The sequence below is a fragment of the Chiloscyllium plagiosum genome, unplaced genomic scaffold (genome assembly GCF_037043375.1).
Source record: "Chiloscyllium plagiosum isolate Xiang-an unplaced genomic scaffold, Cpla_swu_hap1 HiC_scaffold_12, whole genome shotgun sequence".
Taxonomy (NCBI): domain Eukaryota; kingdom Metazoa; phylum Chordata; class Chondrichthyes; order Orectolobiformes; family Hemiscylliidae; genus Chiloscyllium; species Chiloscyllium plagiosum.
The window spans coordinates 108,145,089-108,168,923 of record NW_028270150.1 but is presented as its reverse complement, the minus strand read 5'-3'; the positions used below and the strand labels follow the sequence as shown (position 1 = coordinate 108,168,923).

Sequence of the window (23,835 nt, the reverse complement as noted above, 5' to 3'; positions counted from 1 at the left end):
TCTCCCTCTTTACACTGTCCCCAGGGCAGGTACATCAGGAGATTAGAGCTGAAAATGTGTTGCTGGAAAAGCGCAGCAGGTCAGGCAGCATCCAGGGAACAGGAGAATCGACGTTTCAGGCATAAGCCCTTCTTCAGGAATCCTGAAGAAGGGCTTATGCCCGAAACGTCGATTCTCCTGTTCCCTGGATGCTGCCTGACCTGCTGCGCTTTTCCAGCAACACATTTTCAGCTCTGATCGCCAGCATCTGCAGTCCTCACTTTCTCCACATCAGGAGATTAGACACAGAATAAGGAGATATTGTGCTGTGACCAATATCCTCTTTCACTCTCTGTCTCTTAGTCAGCTCTCAGTTTATATCTCTCTTTTTCTCACTTCATATGCTTGTGACTTCTCTTTGTCTCCCCCCGCCCCTTTCCTGAAGGTTTGGGTGTCGTAAACAGATTCACTGTGACAAATGGACCTGAACATCTTCCAACTTAAAAAAGAAAACCACCAACACACTGGCCCCAGTGTCCTGAAGGATACTTGTGCAGTATGTCTCAGGAGGGATAAGCAACTCCAATCTCTACACTCCCCCAGTGACTGCAGGCCTGAGCCCGGACTCTGAATTTTGTTTCAATATCCAGGAAGCTGTGCAGCTCTGGGAGCCTGCACATGTCTCTCTCGAGGCGGTCTGATCATCGATTAGGCTGTGACCTGTAACCTTCTAGCATGACCTTCTTGTCTAACACAAATACTGCTGCTGCTTCAACTAATTCCTTCCTCTTCTCTTTCTCATGGATATACAGTTAAACTACCTGAACGACACTATTTCCTTAATGGAAAACTCAGTAAGTTGCCTATCTAAGTTGCTTACTGTCTCCACACACCATGGTGCAGGACATTTCCTCATGTTATCCCCATTTATCCTTCTTCAGGAGGGAAGACCTAAAGGCCCTTGGCCTCTGGCAGTATCTGGCCAGCTGCTACATGGCCATACAGGAGCATCAGCTCCATAAACACTTATGAGGGAGAAAGTGAGGACTGCAGATGCTGGAGATCAGAGTCAAAAAGTGTGATACTGGAAAAGCCCAGCCGGTCAGGCAGCATCAGAGGAGCAGGAGAATTGACGTTTTGAGCATAAGCCTTTCATCAGGAAGTTGACGAAGAGCTTATGCCCGAAATGTCGACTCTCCTGCTCCTCGGATGCTGCCTGACCGACTGTGCTTTTCCAGCGCCACACCTTTTGAACACAAACATTTATGCTCAGTGAGATCTTCTGATGAGTAGTTTGTGCAGTCCTGCAGAAAATATAAAGAGACAACTTTTGCATTTATTGAACTGAATATCAGTCATGAGCTGGGATAGTGAGAGAAATAAATGGCCAATATCGAAACCAAACGTGTTCTTCCTGTGAAAATTCCTCCATTTTCCAAAGTGCTTGGTTAAGAGCACTCATCTGATGTATTTATTTACATATGATAATGCCAACATTTACAAGGATGTTGCCAGGGTTGGAGGATTTGAGCTATAGGGAGAGGCTGAACAGGCTGGAGCTGTTTTCCCTGGAGCATCAGAGGCTGAGGGGTGACCTTATAGAGGTTTACAAAATCATGAGGGGCATGGATAGGATAAATAGACAAAGTCTTTTCCCTGAGGTCGGGGACTCCAGAACTAGAGGGCATAGGTTTAGGGTGAGAGGGGAAAGATATAAAAGAGACCTACGGGGCAACCTTTTCATGCAGAGGGTGGTACGTGTATGGAATGAGCTGCCAGAGGAAGTGGTGGAGGCTGGTACAATTGCAACATTTAAAAGGCATTTGGATGGGTGTATGAATAGGAAGGATTTGGAGGGTGCTGGCAGGTGGGACTAGATTGCACTGGGATATCTGGTCGGCATGGACGGGTTGGACCGAAAGGTTTGTTCCATGCTGTACATCTCTATGATTTTATGACTCAATGTTACAATGTTTTAAGATTAATACAACAATCCACAATCAAATATGTTATGAATTATGCTCAGAGAATGAAATAAGTATTCGGCTCAATATTGGCCATTAATGAAATCAGTAATGTTTGTGTAACTAATGCTCACTGATAGAAGACAATTCCTTTCCTTCAAGTATATCAATGTTGTTGTCTTGGACATTTATACATTACCTTGTATTGCAATGCATAATGGCATTATCAAAACAGACAAAATGAGGCAATGAAGGGGTGGTAGGGTGAACGAACCTTGGATGACAAGAAATGTGGAATATCTAGTCAAGAGGAAAAAGGAAGCTTATTTAAGGTTGAGGAGGCAAGGATCAGATACAGCTCCAGAGGGTTACAAGGCAGCCAGGAAGGAACTGAAGAATGGACATAGGGGAACAAGAAAGGAGCATGAAAAAGGTTTAGCAGGTAGAATTAAGGAAAGCCCCAAGGCTTTCTACACTTATGTGAGGAACAAGAGGATGGCCAGAGTGAGGGTAGGACCAATCAGGGCCAGTAGAGGGAACTTCTGTCTGGAGTCGGAGGAGGTAGGGAAGGTCCTTAGTGAATACTTTGCTTCAGTATTCACGAGTGAGAGGGGCTTTGATGTTTGTGAGGACAGTGTGAAACAGGCTGACATGCTCAAACAGGTTGATGTTAAGGAGGTGAATGCGCTGGAAATTTTGAAAAACACGAGGATAGATAAGTCCCTGTGCCAGCTTGGGATATACCCTAGGTTACTACAGGAAGTGAGGGAAGAGATTGCTGCACCTTTGGCGATGATCTTTGCATCCTCACTGTCCACTGGAGTAGTACCAAATGTTTGGACAGTGGCAGAAGTTATTCATTTGTTCAAGAAAGGGAACAGGGATAGTCCTAGGAATTATAGACCAGTCAGTCTTACGTCGGTGGTGGGTAAATTATTGGAGAGTATTCTGAGAGGCATGATTTATGATTATTTGGAAAAGATAGTCAGCATGGCTTTGTTAGGGGGGCAGGTCATGCCTCACAAGCCTTACTGAATTCTTTGAGGATGTGACAAAACACATTGATGAGGATGGAGCAGTGGATATGGTGTATATGGATTTTAGCAAGTTCCCCATGGTAGGCTTATTCTAAAAGTAAGGAAACATGGGATACCTCTGATCTTTGCGATTTTAATAAATGACTTGGATGAGGAAGTGGAAGGGTGGGTTAGTAAGTTTGCTGATGACACGAAGGTTGGTGGAATTGTGGATAGTGTGGAGGGCTGTTGCAGATTGCAACGGGACATTGACAGGATGCAGAGCTGGGCTGGGAAGTGGCAGGTGGAGTTCAACTAGAAAAGTGTGAAGTGATTCATTTTGGAAGGTCAAATCTGAATGCAGATTACAGGATCAAAAGCAGGATTCTTGGCAGTGTGGTGGAACAGAGGGATCTTGGAGTCCTATGTCCATATATCCCTCAAAGTTGCCACCCAAGTTGAGAGAGTTGTTAAGAAGGCATATGGTGTGTTGGCTTTCATTAGCAGGGTGATTGAGTTTAAGACTGGTGAGGTAATGTTGCAGCTCTATAATGCCCTGGTTAGACCACACTTGGAATATTGTGTTCAGTTCTGGTCGCTGCATTATAGGAAGAATGTGGAAGCTTCAGAGAGGGTGCAGAGATTTACCAGGATGCTGCCTGGACTGGAGGGCATGTCTTATGAAGAAAGGTTAAGGGATCGAGGGCTTTTCTCATTGGAGTGAAGAAGGATGTGAGGCGACTTAATAGAGGTATACAAGATGAGAGGCATAGATAGAATGGATAGTCAGAGACTTTGTCCAAGGGTGGAAATGGCTATCATGAGGGGGCATAATTTTAAGGTGATTAGAGGAAGGTTTTGCGGAGATGTCTGAGGTAGGTTCTTTGCATAGAGAGTGGTGGATATGCAGAATGCACTGCCAGCAGTGGTAGCAGGGTCAGGTATATTAGGGAAATTTAGGCAACTCTTGGATTGGCACATGGATGAGAGAAAGTAGGTTAGTTTGATCTTACAGTAGGACAAAAAAAACAAAGAACAAAGAAAATTTACAGTCCAGGAACAGGCCCTTCGGCCCTCCAGGCCTGAGCCGATCCAAATGTACTGTCTAAACCTGTCGCCCAATTCCTAAGCATCTGTATCCCTCTGCTCCCCACCTACTCACGCATCTGTCCAGACATATCTTAAATTAATCTACTGTGTCTGCCTAAACTACCTCTGCTGGCAATGCGTTCCAGACATGCAATACCCTCTGTGTGAAGTACTTGCTACGTGTATCCCCCATAAACTTTCCACCTCTCACCTTGAAAGCGTGACCTCTCATTATTGAATCCTTCACCCTGGGAAAAAGCTTATCTCTATCTACCCTGTCTATACCCTTCATGATTTTGTAGACCTCAATCAGGTCCCCCCTCAATCTCCTTTTATCTGATGAAAACAATCCCAACCAACTCAACCTGTCTTCATAGCTTGCACCTTCCATACCAGGCAACATCCTCGTAAACCTTCCTTGCACCCTTTCCAAAGCGTTCACATCCTTTTGGTAACGTAGTGACCAGAACTGTACGCAGTATTCTAAATGCGTCTTGTACAATGTTAACATGACTTGCCAGCTCTTATACTCAATACCCTGTCCAATGAAGGCAAGCATACTATATGCCTTCTTGACCACTCTATCCACCTGTGCAGCAACATTCAGGGCACAATAGACCTGCACTCCCGGATCTCTCTGCTCATCAACTTTTCCCAAGGCTCTTTTGTTCACTGCATAATTCGCTCTAGAGCTAGACTTCCCAAAATGCATCACCTCACATTTGTCTGAGGTGCCAATTTTCTGCCCAACTCTCCAGTCTATCTATATCCTCCTGTATTCTTTGACAGTCCCTTATGCTTTCTGCTACTCCACCAGTCTTCGTGTCATCTGCAAACTTGCTGATAATACCAATAGTGCCCTCTTCTAGATCACTTATGTATATCACAAACAACAGTGGCCCCAGCACTGACCCCTGTGGAACACCACTGGTCACCTTTCTCCATTTCGAGAAACTCCCTTCATCTACTACTCTCTGTCTCCTGTTGCTCAACCAGTTCTTTATCCACCTCGCTAGAACACCCTGCACACCATGTGACTTCACTTTCTCCATTAGTCTTTCATGGGGAACCTTATCAAACACCTTACTAAAGTCCATGTATATGACATCAACAGCCCTTCCTTCATCTATCAACTTGCTCACTTACTCAAAGAACTCTATTAAGTTGGAAAGGCACGATCTTCCCCACACAAAACCATGTTGCCTATCACTGAGAAGCTCATTCTTTTCTAAATATAAATAGATCCTATCCCTCAGTACCCTCTCCAGCAACTTCCCCACCACCAACATCAGGCTCATTGGTCTGTAGTTACCCGGAATATCCCTACTACCCTTCTTGTACAGGGGGACAACATGAGCAACCTTCCAGTCTTCCGGCACCTCACCTGTGCTTAAGGATGCCACAAAGATATCTGTCAGGGCCCCAGCTATTTCCTCTCTCGCCTCCCTTAGCAACCTGGGATAGATCCCAGCCGGTCCTAGGGATTTGTCCACCTTAATAACCTCTAGCCTACCCAACACATCTTCCCTACTTATGTCAACGTGATCCAGAGTAAACAAACTTCTATCTCTAATCTCAACATTGATCATGTTCCTCTCCTTAGTGAACACTTGATTCCTCGTTTAAGACTGGTCTTACTCTCCTGATATTCCTCCAGGGCCTGTTCTGTTCTTAGCTGCCTAGACCTTATGTACGCTTCCCTTTTCCTCTTGGCTAGTCGTACAATTTCTCCCGTCATCCACGGTTCATGAATCTTGCCTTTCCTGTCCTCTGCCTTCAACGGGACATGCCTATCCTGCACTATCTTTGAAAGCCTCCCACATATCAAATGTAAACTTCCCTTCAAATAGCTGTGTCCAATCCACATTTCCCAGCTCCTGCTGAATTTTGATATTCTTGGCCTTGGCCCAGTTTAGTACTCTTCCCTTAGGACCACTCTCATCTTTGTCTACGAGTATTCTAAAACTTGCGGAATTGTGACCAACACAACATCGAGGGTCGAAGGGCCTGTACTATGCTGTACTGTTCAATGTTCTATGACAGAAACAGTATGCATATGGTCAGAAAACAAAATCTGCTGCTGTCATTAAATCTTTAACCATTAGCAATATTTCTCAAATAATAAACTCATCACATTTCCACTCTGAAGCCACCTCTGGATTCCTGCAGTAAGTGCAGCTGTTCCTTTCCACTGGCAGTAAATGAGTTCTCTCCAATCCTAGTTGCACAGAAAATGAACAGAATGCACAAAATGTAAATGTAAATGTAAATGTTAACATTTCAATGACAAACAGAAACAAAAACACACACGCAATGCCAGCATTTCATTCATATTTGTTGTGATTAGCCAGGGTTGCATTTCACATATCACTGAAATCACAACTCAAGAACAGACGTAAGGCTGAGGCAACGTCCACAATAAACAGTCATTGGACAACAGTCAGTATGACAAAAGGGGTTATGGTCAGTCATGGCCTTAAACTGATCACATAGAAAGAGATGAGGAACCTGGGGAGAAAGTCCAGCTTGAGGAAGCAAGTTTAGTCTTTACAATAACATTTAAATATGCCTAAACAAAGAAGGGGATTGAAGATGAAATTATGCACTTGCAACATTCCAAAAATGTCAAGGCAGGAAAGGGCTGAAATGTTCGTAATAAATATTGATGATGTTGTGAGACATATGGAATAGATACAGAAACAGGAAGAGGATGTTTATTTCCGTAAGCCTGTTATACCATGAGGCAAAAGTGAGGACTGCAGATGCTAGAGATCAGAGTCAAGATTAGAGTGGTGCTGGAAAAGCACAGCAGGTCAGGCAGTATCTGAGGAGCAAGATTTTCCTGCTCCTCGGGTGCTGCCTGACCTGCTGTGCTGTTCCAGCACCACTCTAATCTTGACTCTGTTATACCATGAACTGAGCTCATGAGACAGTATAGTACTGTTGGTTAATGAAAACATGGATTATGAAAACATAAATGAATCTAGGAATTGACAAATTGGGGATTGGGAATTTGCTCAAAAGAAGATAGAGGGAAAATTGCATGGAACTGGACCTGCTGAGCTTTTCCAGCACCACACTCTCGACATATGCTGGCTGTCAGTTTAAATCACCATCAGTTGTCTCTCTCTAATGGGAGAGCAGCCCTATCATCTGGAAATGACAATGCTGACAACTTGATGTTCATCACTTCTCCCTCGTCGTTTTTACTCGTTAACTTTGCAAGATAATTCTTCCATTTTGCCAGGCAGCATTTCCGTATTTTTTAATACAAAATTGTACTAACTGCTCAATCATTTTATGATATTTAAATCATTTTGTCAACACGGATGTTAATGACGAATTGGTCTATAGTCTGCATCTTTCTCTGTCACTTGTTAAATGGTTGTGTTATCATTGTTATCTCCCAATCCTTACAAAGTTCTCAAGGAGGTGAAACTTTCTGGAAAATCAAACAATTTATGCACCATCTTTACATCTATAACTTTTTAGGCCACTGGGGATTTGTCTGGTCCAGGGAATGGTTTATGCTGAGACCCATTAAAGATTCCAGTCTGTATCTTCACTAAGCTCATATCTTCATGGTTTCCTGAATGCAAATGTGTGTTCTACTCCTTTTTGTTGACTCCACTTGGATGATCTTTTCAGTGGGTGTCTGAGTCTTTAAGAAAACTATATGTGTTGAAGATCACGTGTTGGGCCTTCAGACAGTCAGCATTCTTTGTGGTTCAGTGTATGTCTTAGCATCGATTTATGATCTACATTAAATTTATCTCCAGAACTGATTCATTGGCAGTCATCAAACAGAAAATGAGCAGTGTGGAAGGAACAGATATTGTAAAGACATAGGAAATACTTAATTTGACAAATCTCATGGCCACGAATATAAGAGAGTTGCCAGTAAGTACAGTTGGATATTCAGCAGAAACGTACCTTCCCAAATAATGCACAGAATGGGGACACGGTGGCTCAGTGGATAGCACTGCGGTCGGGCAGAGCCAGGGATTAGGATTCGATTCATCCACCTTCTCCCCATGTCTGCAAGGTTTCTGCTGGGTGCTCCGGTTTCCTCCCACAGTCCAATGAGGTGCAGGTTAGGTGGATTGGCCATGCTAAATCACCCATGGTGTCCAGGGATGTGTAGATTAGATGTGTTAGCCATTGGAAAAGGGGATTGGTCTGGGTGGGATGCTCTTCAGAGGGTTGGTGTAGAGTTGCTGGGTTGAATGACCTATTTTCACATGGTGGGTATTCTATAAACAATTAGAAAGAATGGGGAATCTTCTCCCAGCAGAAAATAATTGTGATGGAAACCTGAGCGGTCATTTTGAGGAGTTTATAAGGGAGGACTCCCCTGATAGTGTTAGATGAAGATGGAGGTTCATATGGAACATAAATGTTGGATATAACTGGTTGGATCAAATAACCTACTCCTATTGTAAGTCATGGAAATACATTGAAAAGAAAAAGCAGCACTCACCAGATACGCTGCAGACTCTTACAGTTCAGTGTAAGGTGGCTGACAGCAGGAATGGCTTGGTCAGTTAAAGAGTTTGACCACAGCGACAAAACTGTCAGCGACTGGCTTGTACTGAGAGCAGAACTGAGCGCCTCAATAGACGAATCTGTGAGTGCATTACTATCTAATCTGAAGAGAGACATCAAGAAACAGAAAGTAATGGCAATGATCTGTACATGGATCAATGTTTATTCACAATTCTCTAGCTAATAATAATGCCAGGGAACAGCTTGACAAGTAGTAATTGAAAATAGGAATAAAATTAGACTAAGACTGTTAATTACCTCAACTCCTGTATTTTACAGTCTGGCTTTCTCAAACTCTCAGACAGCAATATTACTCCTGAGTCTCCAAGTTTATTATTGTTCAGGTTCAGCGCTGTGAGGGACCTGTTTGTATTCAGAGCAGAGGTGAGATCTTCGACACAACAATCTGTGAGCTCGTTGTCATTCAGACTAGGGTCAGCCAGAAAGGAAAAAGAAAACAGACAGCGATGAATAAAAAGATGGTTATTCATGCAAACAATACTCCTCTTCAAAATACAGAAATCAGAGCCTGTCAGCCCATTTTGTTTACAGTTTACTCAGCTCAAATTGTATTAGGGACATCTCATGATGATGAATCCCTCTGATACTCACGACAGTTTCTGTATTTCACAGTCCAAGTTCTGCAGTGCCACAGATAAATGTTTCACTCCAGAGGATCCCAGTTTATTATAACCCAGGTACAGGTCCTTCAGTGATCGGTTTATGCTGAGAACAGAGCTGAGATTCTCAATAGAAGAAGCCGTGAGGTCATTGTCAGCTAACCTGAGAACATAGTGACAGTGACAGTTAGTGTGATTAATCAGGATTTATGTAGCAGACGAGCAATGATGAGCATCATTATAATTATAGTAAGTACAAGTCGAACTATCGCTGATAACAATAATGATTTACAATGGTGGAGATCAGTTATTATTCTGTTGATCATGCACAGTCTTATACTCACCCGAGTGCCTCAATTTGACACTTTGGATGCTTCAGGACCAAGCACAGAAAATGCATTCCTGAATCACCAAGGTCATTTCCCTCCAACCTTCAAATAAACACAAAGGGGATAGAAATGTGCTGAAACATATCTCAGACATACTGGTTGTTTTCAATTCTCTCTAATAATTGTTATAAAAACTATAAAATAATAAAAGATTGATAAACCAGTTTTGCTGTCTTTACCAATGAAACTGGGCTATTTCTAGTTTGAGGAGTACATGATATAGTTTGAACCACTGACAGTCTGCAAGTTAGGAGCACCACCAGGTGAGAAACAAATTGTGATTTCGATGATTGCTTTCACCGTGGGAGTCTGATGCAAGTGGACTTGCTCCTCCTCTCAGCCGATAAAATCACAGCTTCATGTATTTTGTACATCATGTCAATCTGAAAAATACTTTCAAATGCTGCATAATTTGAAACAAAGTAAGTGGATGTCACACAATCTGTTTGATATTTTACATAATAAGGATAATGTATGATTTGTATCTAATCTGAAAGCACTGAAACAGTGCACAGAGTGAAGGCGATTTCACTTTGAATTAAACTCGCTGATTTCAGTCTGGTTAATCAATTATTTTGATTAATTTTTTAAAAAATTCTGCATTGGCCACATGACAGGGTCCTTCTCATTTATATTCTCTTTGTATTGACTACGGCGTTTCTCGGATAGCTGACAGTGCAGCCAGACCACATTACTTCGTGTGCTGATTTGGGAATACTTTACAAATGCAGCTTAGCAAAATGAAACTTTTTTTTATGAACCAAGAAAGATTTCCCACAGGCAGGAAAAATCAAGTCTCACTCAATGTTGCATGTAGCAAATCAAACTGAATATTAGCCATGAAGCTACACTTTTTAGCTTCATTAACCATTTATGTCTGGGTCAATATGGCATTTTTTTTTCAAATTTTAGGTCCTTGTCCACAATATATCTCATATGTTTTTCTTTTTTCTCCCTTTTGACAATTTCTATTTTCTAAATCTTTTTACATAATCAATTGTACTTTGTTCATTGTACACTTGCTCTGGCAAAACCTCTGATCTTATTTACTAACTTGGTATGATGCCTTGATATTTGATCAACACTGGTACATTCGGCATTTTTGATTCTTTTCCATGGTGTACGTTTATGTAACTAATGAAATAAAAACTGATTTAACAACTTGACTCCTGGAAGTAATGAGTTACCTCAACACTTGGCATTTGTGCAGTGAAGGTTCCAGCCTTTGAAGGCCTTCAGACTGAATGAAACAGTTCCGCAGATCGAGCTGTTTTATTGTATGACAAAGTCCAATGGCGTGAGATAATACAGCGCAGTCAATTGGGCTCAGTGGCAAGGCTTTCTGTGAGTCTGAATCCCCAAATTGAAGTCTTTCCACAGACCCCAATGTAGTCTGTGCTAGGACTTTATTCTGGGACTCAAACAAATAGTGCAAAGTATTCAGAAGATTCCTTTTCCCACTTTTGCTTCCAGTGTTACAGACCTGGCTTTCAACCTTCTCCTGCACCCACTCAATCACTTGGCAGGCTGTTTGATGAAGAAATGGACCCACCAGCTCCTCCAAGGGCCAAGCTACCTGTGGGGAGGACAAGCCAGCAATAAAACGGAGAAATATCTCAAATCTGCCATCCTCCTTGCTGTGAACGTCATTGAGCAGTTTCTGGATGTCCTCAAGATCGGGAGTCAGGAACTGTGCGAGTGCAGCGACAAACTCTTGTATGGTGAGATGGAGGAAGGTGTAGACTACACTCTGGGCAGAATCATTCCTTTCAAAAATTTCCAACATGAAGCCAGACAGGAACTGCGAAGGCTGAAGATTATATTTGATCAGATCCTCATTTCTGAAGACAATCTGTTTCTCAAAGACACCTCTCAATGCCATCTCACCAATCTTCAGCAACACATCGCGGGGATTTTCAATCTCTCGGCCGTGGTTTTTCAGTATGTTGTAAATATAGTAGGAATATAGTTGGGTGATGGTCTTGGGGACTTGCTGCTGTTTCTTGCTTCCTTGTGTATAGAAGGGACCCAGTGAAAGACAGAGAATCCAGCAGTACGAAGGGTTGTAGCACATGGTGTAGAGGATCTCGTTCTCTTCCACATATTTGAAAACAGCTGCTGCCACTGTCTGATCTCCAAAGCATTTTTGGAAGTACTCTTTCCGTTCTTCCCCAACAAATCCAAGTATTTCAGCCCACACACTGATGTCAGCTTTTTCCAATAATTGCAGTTCACTTGGACGGGTGGTCAATAACACTGAACACCCTGGAAGCAGCATCTTCTGTATTAAACTGCTGACAATGTCAGACACTTTGCAGGGAATCTCTGGGTCCATGCATATTGACTGGGGTGCGGCATCTGACTGGCTGTCAGGAAATTCAATGCTATCCTTGAATTCATCTAAACCGTCGAATATAAACAGCAAACTGGCCGGATTTTTCCACAGATCTTCCAGAAATTTCTCCAAATAAGGATAGAACAGCAGAATCATTTCTTTTAAAGTTGCTTTCCAGTTAATAGCATTCAACTCGCGGAATTTAAAACTAAAGACAAATTGAAAATGAGGGTAAATGTTCCCGCTGGCCCAGTCATAAACTATCTTTTGTAACAGTGTTGTCTTCCCAATTCCTGGGACTCCACTGACGATGACGGAGCAACCTGAATGAATTTGTACAATCTGTCCCTTTCCAGTGTGGCTCTGATAGACTTCTTGTGCAAAGCCACTTCGGAACAATTGATCAATGCGGATTTTTTCCAGTTCCCTCCGAAGGTGCATCTCTCTCCATTCTTCATGATCCCTGCCACGTGCAATAAGTTCATGCTCCACCAGTTTCCGATGACGAACAGGAGAAATTATTGTCAGTTCAGTGTACCGTGCGTTCAACTGAGAAATCCTAACCTTCTCCTTGATTAGAATAGTGTTCAAATCAAGTGTTTCATTTCTCTGTCTCAGCATCTCCTTGTGTTGTTCCTGAGCATCTGCAACAAGGACGGGCATTTATGGCACATTTGGACAAATGATAAATGACATCATAATTTAGTTAACATTTCAAATATGATTCACTGCAGAAAGTGAATATGATGTTGCTAATTTTTTTTGTTGACCTGCCATCTTATTGGGTGAACATCCAAATTTAAATCAGGATTGTGGGTAATCGAAGAAGGAGGACAGAAAAAAACTGTCAGAGTAAGAGAGGCTCCTTGTTTTGAGGCATTTTCAATGTTGGAGCTGATTTCTTCGAATCCAAGGAGCGGTAATTACTGCTTTGGGGCAAAAAAGAGATCAAAACAATGGCACTTTAAAAAGGAGGAAGAGAGACGAAGGCAGAGACCACATGGGGAGTGAATAAAATGAGAAAGAATCCTACTCTGTTGTCTGACCCAGCAGTGAATCTGCACAGCTACTGCCTCTGCTGTTTGAACTCATTGGACATTGGAGCATGCCTAAGAAATAAGCTAATAAACAGTGAAATTCATGGCTAAATCTGTGTGGGAAGGTAACAGCTGGGGAGCTGCTAGGTGCACTGTGTCATAAAGTCAAAAGAAAAAACTTTTTTGAATTTAGGGTGCAGCAACAGCTGTTAGTGGGCTGAGCAGCTGGGAAATGAGCTGTTCCAAAATAGATATAGGTAAGAATTAGCTATTAAATGGATACTTGAGTTTTGGTTGCTGTTTTGACAACAATTCAAATTTAACCAATTAATTGAAATTGTGCTCAGGATACCAAAACCCAATTGTATTTGAATTTACAGTATTGACAACATCAGACCAATGAGAGGGTACAATGTTAGGGTTTAAAAAATGAGGGTATTTTGAAAACTGGTCAGAGCAACTGCCACCTGAAGAAATAAACACCTTGCTCTCAAAGAAATCTCCAAAGGCACCATTTATCAAAGGTACCTTTTCCTGTAAAGCTCACACCTTCAATATTTTATCTGGGCCAACATGACACCAATTGTTAAAGTTCACTTGAGAATATAACTTTTAAAAAAGTTTTGTGATTTACACATGAAACAACTGAAACCAACATGGTCATTCTAACAGATGAGAGATTTAACAAACAAGGTCTTTTTCAATATATAATTTCAGGTACATCACACTGTAAACTTTTTGCTATAAATTCTGTGTCGTACTATCTTATACTCCACAATCATCTGATGAAAGAGCGGCGCTCCAAATGCTACTGCTTCCAATTAAACCTGTTGGACTATAACCTGGTGTTGTGTGATTTTTAACTTTTCCTGTAAAAGCAGTAAAAAGTAAGAGGGTGACCCAGGGAGAAGACAGCAGAATTGGAAGGATGGAAAGAAGCGACAGATTAAGAATATCGGAAGCAGGACAGCATAAAGTGACTGCATGGACTTTGAGAGATTAGATTAGATTCCCTACAGTATGGAAGCAGGCCCTTCGGCCCAACAGGTCCACACCAACCCTTAAGGAGAAAGTGAGGTCTGCAGATGCTGGAGATCAGAGCTGAAAATGTGTTGCTGGAAAAGTGCAGCAGGTCAAGCAGTATCCAGGGAACAGGAGAATCGACGTTTCGGGCATAAGCCCTTCTTCAGGAATGAGGAAAGTTTGTCCAGCCGGCTAAGCTGCTGGACAAACTCAGCACCACCTTCCTACCTGCAATCTTCTTCCTGACCTCTCCGCTCCCACCCCAGTCTGACCTATCACCCTCACCTTGACCTCTTTCCACCTATCGCATTTCCGACGCCCCTCCCCCAAGTCCCTCCTCCCTACCTTTTATCTTAGCCTGCTGGACAAACTTTCCTCATTCCTGAAGAAGGGCTTATGCCCGAAATGTCGATTCTCCTGTTCCCTGGATGCTGCCTGACCTGCTGCGCTTTTCCAGCAACACATTTTCAGCTCACACTAACCCTTAGAAGAGTAACCCACACAGATCCATTCCCCTACCCTATACTTACCCTGGACTAACACACCTATCACTCTGGGCAATTTAGCATCGCCAACTCACCTGACCTGCATATCTGTGGATTGTGGGAGGAAACTGGAGTACCCGGAGGAAACCCACGCAGACATGAGAGAATGTGCAAACTCCACACACTCACCTTTGGCGGGAATCAAACCCGGGTTCCTGGTGCTGTGAGGCAGCAGTGCTAACCACTGAGCCACTGTGCTGCCCCTTGGCTAATGTTGAGTTAATCTTAAATATTTGTTAGTGGAGCAGCATTTTATATAGTTGAGGGTCAGACAGTAATTAGTTAAAAAAAGGGCGTGGATTTGTTAATAGTTTTTGGTTAGTGTTCACTGTTGGAATTAGGAAAATAAGTTGCTATTTTTTTCTTTAAATCAGGGGTTTTCTTTTACTCACTCTTTGAGCATATCACATTAGAGAAGGTATGGGGTTAGAACTAGAATTCCTACAGTGTGGAAACAGACCCTTCAGCCCATCCACACTGACCCTCCAAAGAGTAACAGACCCATTCAACTACCCTATATTTAGGCCGAACTAATAAACTACACTATGGACAATTTAGCCTGGCCAATTCACCTCACCCGCATATCTTTGGACTGTGGGAGGAAACTGAAGCATGGAGGGAACCCACACAGACACGGGGAGAATGTGCAAACTCCACACAGACAGTCACCCAGGAGGGGAATCGAACACGGGTCCCTGGTGCTGTGAGGCAGCAGTGCTAACCACTGAGTCACCGTGCCAACCCAGGTGCATTAGAATGTATGAAGGTGGATAAATCTCCTAGTCCTGACCAGATTTATCCAAGAACACTGCAAGAGGCTAAGGAAGAAATGGCGGGGGCCCTGGCTGGTATTTTTGCATCATCATTAGCCACGGGTGAGGACCCGGAAGACTGGAGGGTAGCGAATGTTGTGCCCTTATTCAAGAAGGGCTGCAAAGAGAAAACCTGGGAAATACAGACCAGTAAGCCTAACATCTGTGGTGGGTAAGTTACTTGAGAAGATTCTGAGGGATAAGATGCACATGCATTTGGAAAGTCAGGGTTTGATTAGGAGTAGTCAGCATGGCTTTGTGCATGGGAGATCATGCCTCACAAATTTGTTAGAACAAAGAACATTCCAGCACAGGAACAGGCCCTCCGGCCCTCCAAACCTGCGCTGATCCAGAACCTCTATCTAAACCTGTCGTCTATTTTCTAAGGATCTGCATTCCTCTGCTCCCTTCCCATTTATCTATCTGTCTGGATCCTTCTTACTCCAGGCACCCACCACCTTCTGTGTGAAGAATTTTCCATGTATCTCTCCCCAAAACATTTCCCCTTTCAATTTGAACTCGTGACCCCTAGTAATTGAGTCCTCCATTCTGGGAAAAATATTTCTTGCTATCCACCCTGTCTACACCTCTCATGATTTTATAGACCTCAATCAGGTCCCCCTCAACCTCCTTCTTTCCAATGAAAATGATCCTAACTTTCTTAACCTTTCCTCATAGCTAGCACCCTCCATACCAGTCAACATCCTGATGAACTTCCTCTGCACCATCTCCAAAGCATCCACATCCTTTTGGTAATGTGGTGACCAGAACTGTACACAGCATTCCAAATGTGGCCGAACCAAAGTCTTATTCCTCATTTCCCGTTGTAACATTGGATATGTCTGGTCTGGCCCTGGGGACGTAACTATCTTGATGCTTCCCAGAATTTCCAGCACATCCACATCCTTAATATCAATCTGTTCAAGCTTATTAACCTGGTCCATGGTGTTCCCACTATCAACAAGGTCCCTTTCTCTGTTGAATACTGAAGCAAAAACCTCATTTAGGGCCTCCCCTACCTCTTCAGACTCCAAGCACAAGTTCACTCCACTATCCCCGATCAGTCCTACCCTCTCTCTGATCATTCTGTTATGCCTCACGTAAGTGTAGAATGCCCTTGAGTTTTCCCTAATCCTTCCCACCAAGGCTTTTTTGCTCCCCCCTCCTGGCTCTCCTCAGACCATTTTTGAGTTATAGACAATAGGTGCAGGAGTAGGTCATTCAGCCCTTCGAGCCTGCACCGCCATTCAATATAATCATGGCTGATCATTCCTAATCAGTATCCTGTTCCTTCCTTATCTCCATAACCCTAGATTCCACTATCTTTGAGAGCTCTATCCAACTCTTAGTTCTTTCCTAGCTACCCTGTAATCCTCTAATGCTGTGCCATATCCTTGCTTCCTCAACCTTAAGTAAGCTTCCTTCTTCTTGTTGGCGAGAAGCTCCTCTACTCTTGTCATCCAAGGATCCTTCACCTTACCATTCCTTGTCTGTCTCAGTGGGACAAAGTTATCCAACACTCGCATCAAGTGCTCCTTAAACAGCCTTCACATTTCTGTTGTGCAGTTCCCAATTTATACTCCACAGCTCCTGTGTAATAGCAGCATAATTTCCTCTCATCTAATTAAATACTTTCTCATACTGTCTGCTCCTGTCCCTTTCCATGGCTATAGTAATGATGAGGCCATTTTGGTCACTGTCACCAAAATGCTCTCCCACCGAGAGATCTGACACCTGGCCTGGCTCGGTGACTAGCACCAAATCCAATATGGCCTACCCCCTATCTACATATTGAGTCAGGAATCCCTCCTGAACACACCACAAAATCGGCTCCATCCGGACCACCTGTACTAAGAAGGTTCCAATCAATATTGGGGAAGTTGAAGTCACCCATAACAACAACTCTGTTACATCTGCACCTTTCCAAGATCTGCTATCCAGTCTGTTCTTCCATCTCTCTGCTGCTATTGGTGGGGGTGGGAGCAGGGGTCTATTGAAAACACCCAATAAACTGACTGCTCCTTTTCAGTTACTGACCTGCACCTATACTGACTCAGTAGACAAATCCTCCTCAATTCTGGATCAGTGGTGCTGGAAGAGCACAGCAATTCAGGCAGCATCCGAGGACAGGCAAATCCTCCTCAATGACAATCTCATTTTCTGCAGGAGTGATGTACTCTCTAACTAACAATACTACTCCCCCTCCTCTTTTACCCCCCCTCCATGTTCTTTGTAAAACATCTAAACCCTGGAACATCCAGCGACCATTCCTACCCATGTGAAATCCATGTCTTGGTTATGGCCACAAGATCGTAGTTCCAAGTCTTGATCCATGCTCTAAGTTTATCACTCTTATTCCTGAGACTCCTTGCATTGAAACAGACACTTTTAAACCACCCCTTTTTCTTATCAACTGTGTATCCTTCCTCTGCACTCTATTTCTGCCTGTTCAACAACTACTCTCTTCTCTGGTCTGTAGCTCTGATTCCCATTCCCCTGCTAAACTAGTTTAAACCTTCCCGAAGTGGTCTAGCAAATTTCCCACCCAGGACATTGGTGCCCCTCCAGTTTAAGTGTAACCCGTCCTTCATGTATAGGTCCCACCTTCCCCAGAAGGTGTCCCAATGATCCAAGTGAAGCCCTCCTTCCTGCACCAGTCCTGTAGCCACGTTCTTAGCTGCACTCGCTCCCTGTTCCTCGCCTGACTAATACGTGGGACCGGTAATAATCCTGAGATTACTGCTTTGCTCGTCCTTCTTTTTAGCTTCCAACCTAACTGCCCAAAATTACTTATTAGATTCTCATCCCTTTTCCTGGCCATTCCATTGGTGCCAATGGGCACCACAACTTCTTGCTGCTCACCCTCCCCCTTCAAAACCTTGTAGACTCGGTCAGAGACATCCCGGACCCTGGCACCTGGGAGGCAACATACCTTCCGGGAGTCCTGTTCACAATCACAGAATCTCCTGTCCATTCCTCTAATTATTGAGTCTCCTACCACTAGTGCTTTTATATTGTCCCACTTCCTTTCTGAACCACAGAGCCAGTCTCAGTGCAAGAGAGCTGGTCACTATGGCTTTCCACTGTAGGTCATCCACCCCAACAGTATCTAAACTGGTATACTTATTAATGAGGGGAATGGCCAAAGGGGCCTTTTAGATTAGATTCCAGATTTAAAAAGCAACAAAGAACCACAAAACAAGAAATAAAGGAAGATAGATTATGAATGCAAACTAGCACAGAATATAAAAACAGGTAGGAAAGGTTTAGGTTGGAAAAGGGTGGCTAAAGTGGATGTAGATCTCTTGCAGGATGAGAAAGGGGAATTAATATTGGCTGAAATGGCCGAGGCCTTGAATGAGTATTTTGTGTCAGTCTTCACAGTGGAAGATGTGTCTAACATGCCAAAGAATGATGTTACGGAGGTGAGGACCTCAACTCAATTGATATCACTAAAACGGTAGTGTTGAGCAAACTTGAGACTCTAACGGTAGATGAGTTCCCTGGTCCTGATGGAATGCAACCCAGCACGCTGAAAGAAATGGCGGAAGTTACAGGAGATGTGTTAGTCATAATTTACCAGAATTCACTGGGCTCCAGGCAGATCCTGGTGGACTGGAAGACAGTGAATGTCACACCACTGTTTATAAAAGGATGCAGGCAAAAGGCAGGTAACGATAGGCAAGTTCGCTCAACATCTGTAGTTGGGAAAATGCCGAAGGCTATCATTAAAGAAGGAATAATGAGACATCTGGATGGAAAGGGTTCCATCAGGCAGGCACATGCAGCATGGATTCAGGAAGGGAAGGTCGTGTTTGACAAACTTAATGGGATCCTTTGAGGATGTAACAAGCGCGGTGGATGGAGGGGAGTAGGTGGATGTTGTATACTGGGATTTCCAGAAGGCTTTCGATAAGGTGCCACATAAAAGATTCATCCATAAGACAAGAATGTGAGGAGGTACAGGGAATGTACTAGCATGGACTGGTTCACTAATAGTCAGGAAAGAATTGGGATAAATGTGTGTTTCTCTGGTTGGAGATCAGTGGTGAGTGGGGTGCCACAGGGGTCAGTGTTGAGCCCAGAGCTGTTCATGATACATATAAATAATTTGGAAGAGGAGATCAAGGTTGTTGATGACATTAAATTGAGTTGAAAGGGAAACTATGCAGAGGATGTGAAGGGTCTGCAGAGAGATTCTTTTAGGTTAAGAGAGTGGGCAAGGGTCTGGCAGATGGAGTACAATGCTGGTAAATGTGAGATTATCCACTTTGGAAGTAAAAATAGTCGGTTAGAGTATTATTTAAATGGGGAAAGATTGCAATATACTGTTGTGCAGAGGGACTTAGGAGTGCTCATACATGAATCGCTAAATGTTGATTTGCAGGTGCAACAGGTAATCAGGAAGGCAAACAGTAATATTGGCTTTCATTGCCAGAGGGATTGGTTTTCAGAGCAGGGAGGTTCTGCTGCAATTGTACAAGGTGTTGGTGAGGCTACACTTGGAGTATTATGCTCAGTTTTGGTCTCCTTACCTGAGGAAGGATCTACTGGAGCGGCACAGTGGCTCATTGGTTAGCACTGCAGACCTGGGTTCAATTCCAGCCTCAGGCGACTGTTTGGAGTTTGCACGTTCTCCCCGTGTCTGCGTGGGTTCCTCCGGGTGCTCCGGTTTCTTCCCACAATCCAAAGATGTGCAGGTCAGGTGGATTGGCCATGTTCAATCACTCATAGTGTTAGGTGTATTAGTCAGGGGTAAATATAGGGTAGGGAAATGGGTCTGGTTGGGTTACTCTTCGGAGGGTCAGTATGGACTTGTTGGTCGAAGGGCATGTTTCCATACTGTAAGGAATCTAATCTACTGGCTTAGGAAGCAGTGCAGAGGAGGTTCACCAGGTTGATTCTGGAGATGAGGGGCTTATCCTGTGAGGAGAGGTAGAGCCTCCTGTGGAGGGGAACTGGTTGGATCGGCAGGAGATGAAGAAATGGAGGGCTTGGAGACCTTCGTCATGGCAGATGGATGTGTACAGGGACTGGATCTCCATGGTGAAGATGAGGCGTTGGGGACCAGGGAAATGGAAGTCATGGAGGAGGTGGATGCGTGGGTGGTATTCTGAACATAGGTGGGGAGTTCCTGGACTACGGGGGACAGGACGGTGTTGAGATATGCAGAGATAGGTTCGGTGGGGCAGGAGCAGGCTGAGACAATGGGTTGACAGGGTAGTCAGGTTTGTGGATTTTTGGGTTGGAGGTAGAACGAGATGGTGCGGGGTTCCCGGACAATGAGGTAGGGGGCTGTGGATGGGAGATCCCCAGTGGTGATGAGGTTGTGGATGGCCTGGGAGATGATGGTTTGGTGATGGGGGGGTGAGTTCGTGGTCAAGAGGCCGGTAGGAACTGGTGTCCACACGTTGGCGCTTGGCTTCAGCAGCGTAGTGGTCGGTGTGCCAAACTACCACTGCACCCCACCCCCATCCTTGTCTGCAGGTTTAATGGTGAGGTTGGGGTTAGGATTGGAGCAGGGGGAGTGGAGGGCTGTAAGTTGCAAGGGTGAGAGGTTAGAGTGGGTGAGGGGGTTGGACAGGTTGAGGCGGTCAATGTCATGGCAGCAGTTGTAAATGAAGAGATTGAGGGTTGGTAATAGACCAGCACGGGGTGTCCAGGTCAGTTGGAGGCAGGAGGAGGAGTTCTCAAAGGGTGGCACGGAGGCGGCCTTCCTCCAAACCAAAGGGGTAGCCATGGGCACCCGCATGGGCCCCAGCTATGCCTGCTTCTTCGTTGGGTATGTGGAACAGTCCAACTTCCCCCACCTCTTTCTCCCCTAAAGTGATGATTGTATCGGCACCACCTCATGCTCCCACCAGTAGGTTGAACAGTTCATCAAATTCACTAACACCTTCCATTCCAACCTCAAGTTCCCCTGGATCATCTCAGACACCTCCCTCCACTTCGTGGACCACTCCATCTCCATTTCTGATGACAAACTCAACACAGATATCTCCTTCAAACCCATTGACCCCCACAGCTACCTGGACTACACCTCCTCCCACCATGCCTCCTGTAAAAATGCCATCCCTTACTCCCAATTCCTCTGCCTCCACCTCATCTGCTCCCAGGAGGACTAGTTTCACTATAAAGCATCCCAGATGACCTCCTTCTTCAAAGACCGCAATTTCCCCTCCCACATGGTCAACAATGCCCTCCAGCTCATCTCCTCCATTTCCTATACTCCACCCTTGAACCCCACCCCTCCAATCGCAACAAGGATAGAACCCCTCTGGTCCTCATCTTCTACCCCACCAACCTCTGGATACATCACATCATCTTCCGCCATTTCTGCCACCTACAAACAGACCCCACCACTAGGGATATATTTGCCTCTGCATTCCGGAGAGACCATTCCTTGCACGACTCCGTTGTTAGGTCCAACTTCCCCTGCCACTTCCAGAAGTGCAAAACCTGTGCTCACACCTCCTCCCTCACCTCTGTCTAAGGTCCCAAAGTATCCTTCCACATTCAACAGAGATTTACCTGCACTTTCTTACACTTCATCTACTGCGTCCATTGTGGTCTCCTTTACATTGGGGAGACAGGACGCCAACTTGCAGAATGTTTCAGAGAACATCTCTGGGACACACAAATCAAACAATCCCACCGCCCTGTGGCCGAACACTTTAACATCCCCACCCACTCCTCCAAGGACATGCAGATTCTGGGCCTCCTCCATCACCTCCTCCATTACCACCCGACACCTGGAGGAAGAACACTTCATCTTTTGCCTTGGTACGCTCCAACCACACAGGGTCAATGTAGATTTTACCAGTTTCCTCAATTCCCGTCCCCTCACCTTATCCCAGATCCAACCCTCCAACTTAGCACCGTCCTTTTGAACTCCACCTATCCACTCCACCCTCCTCTCCAACCTATCATCTCCATATACCTATTGCATTACCAGCTACCTTCCTCCAGCCCAACTCTCTTCCTATTTATCTTTCAACCCCCTTGGTCTACAAACCTAATTCCTGCTGAAGGGCTAATGCTTGAAACATCAATTCTCCTGCTCCTTGGATGCTGCCTCACTGGCTGTGTTTTTCCAGCACCACACTCTTTGACTCTTCATTTCAGATTGTCAAAATCTTCAATACCTTTTTTGTGTTCTTCAGTAGTTTTCCATCTGCATTTCACTCCCTGAACTGACTGTGGAATCAAATGAAAGTAGCAACTGTTGGTTTTTTAAAATGTACAGTTAAGAGGAAAGATGATGGAATAGGCGAATAGAAGTGATTTTCCAGATATTTTGAAGAACCAGGAAGAGAACATTTTTGTCTTGCATTTTTGTCTTGTATCACTGCACAATCTTCACAATTCATTTATCAAACTAACCCATTACATGAGAGAACGTCTATCCTGGAATACCAACAAGCCTCAACTCTTGGATTACCCAACATGCTGGTCTATTTTTGGCAATAAATACTTAAGCACAATGGTGGCTGTGTAATCACAATATGACCAAGTTGACCAACCTTCGCACAAAATTCTATTTTAAGACACATGATTGAAAATGAGCACGAAACATAAAATTAGCTCAATTCTGTCACATAACACCTTGATGATTTCATAAGTGAGTAGCTGGATGGAGTGAGTTTTAAGTTGCGTGTGATACTGGAAATAAATCAAACAGAATCATATTTTAGATCAATGTACAGTGCATGTTATATTCAAATTTGCTTAATCAAATGGAACTGACAACAACTTGGCATCAGGCAGGTGGCAACAGGTTTCACCTTACTTGATATCTTTGTCCGTTACAAAATTCCATGTCTGGAAATGTGTAAGAAAGTGGTCAGCACCAAACCTTTCATCATACAAGCATGTCAAAAGGTGTGATTGGTTTCAATCTTTTGACCTACCCTTCAAGTGTCTGGGTATCTCTGAAATCTCTTCTATGATGTTTGTATAATGTGCCACAGCAGCACCTGCTTGAAACAAATTTTTCCGTTAAATCAGATACAAGAATAATCACAGCAGTATGTATGATTCTAATTTGTTTGCAAGTGGAATTACACAGTACCGCTTTGCTCTATTTCTTCCAATATTTTGTCCAACTTCGGGACACCATTGCGCATTTTCACAAAAGATTTCCACATCACCCTTCGGGCTCCAGCTTCCTTCTCCATTACCAGGTTCAGAAGAAGTTCGGTGCTTTCTACTTTTTTCCCATCGTCTGCCAGTTCAGTAACTTTCTGGAAATACAAGAAGCACCATATTCCATAAACCATGAATATTCAATAACCGTGTTATTTCAGTTTGTCAAATGAATCAAATGGATAACAGATGAAGAAACTACCCTACACAGTGCAATTTTCGGCATTAGCTAAAAATCAATCAAGTTACATTTCAGGATTTTAGCACGCTAACATTTTCTGGGGACAGGTGGTAACATACTGCTAAAGTTATTGAGCTACTAAACTGGAGGCTAAT

At 43.9% G+C, this 23,835-nt stretch overlaps 1 protein-coding gene across 3 annotated transcripts; it reads right to left on the bottom strand.

Moving 5' to 3' along the window:
* Window positions 1-1,182: 1,182 nt before the first annotated feature.
* LOC122551964 (NACHT, LRR and PYD domains-containing protein 3-like) lies at window positions 1,183-23,594 on the bottom strand. 3 transcript variants are annotated; one of them, XM_087993176.1, is made up of 8 exons: window positions 23,426-23,594; window positions 23,265-23,333; window positions 10,790-12,581; window positions 9,558-9,644; window positions 9,206-9,376; window positions 8,852-9,022; window positions 8,529-8,696; window positions 1,183-6,266 (listed from the first exon to the last, which is right to left on the bottom strand). In XM_087993176.1, exons 1-8 carry the CDS (start codon window positions 23,529-23,531, stop codon window positions 6,179-6,181), a joined length of 2,652 nt encoding a protein of 883 aa, XP_087849302.1. In that variant the 5' UTR covers window positions 23,532-23,594; the 3' UTR covers window positions 1,183-6,178. The 3 variants fall into 3 exon arrangements, with proteins under 3 accessions (XP_087849302.1, XP_043550469.2, XP_087849303.1); XM_043694534.2 differs by having other exon boundaries at window positions 23,265-23,330; XM_087993177.1 differs by lacking the exons at window positions 23,265-23,333; window positions 23,426-23,594 and adding an exon at window positions 19,890-19,984.
* Window positions 23,595-23,835: the final 241 nt, after the last annotated feature.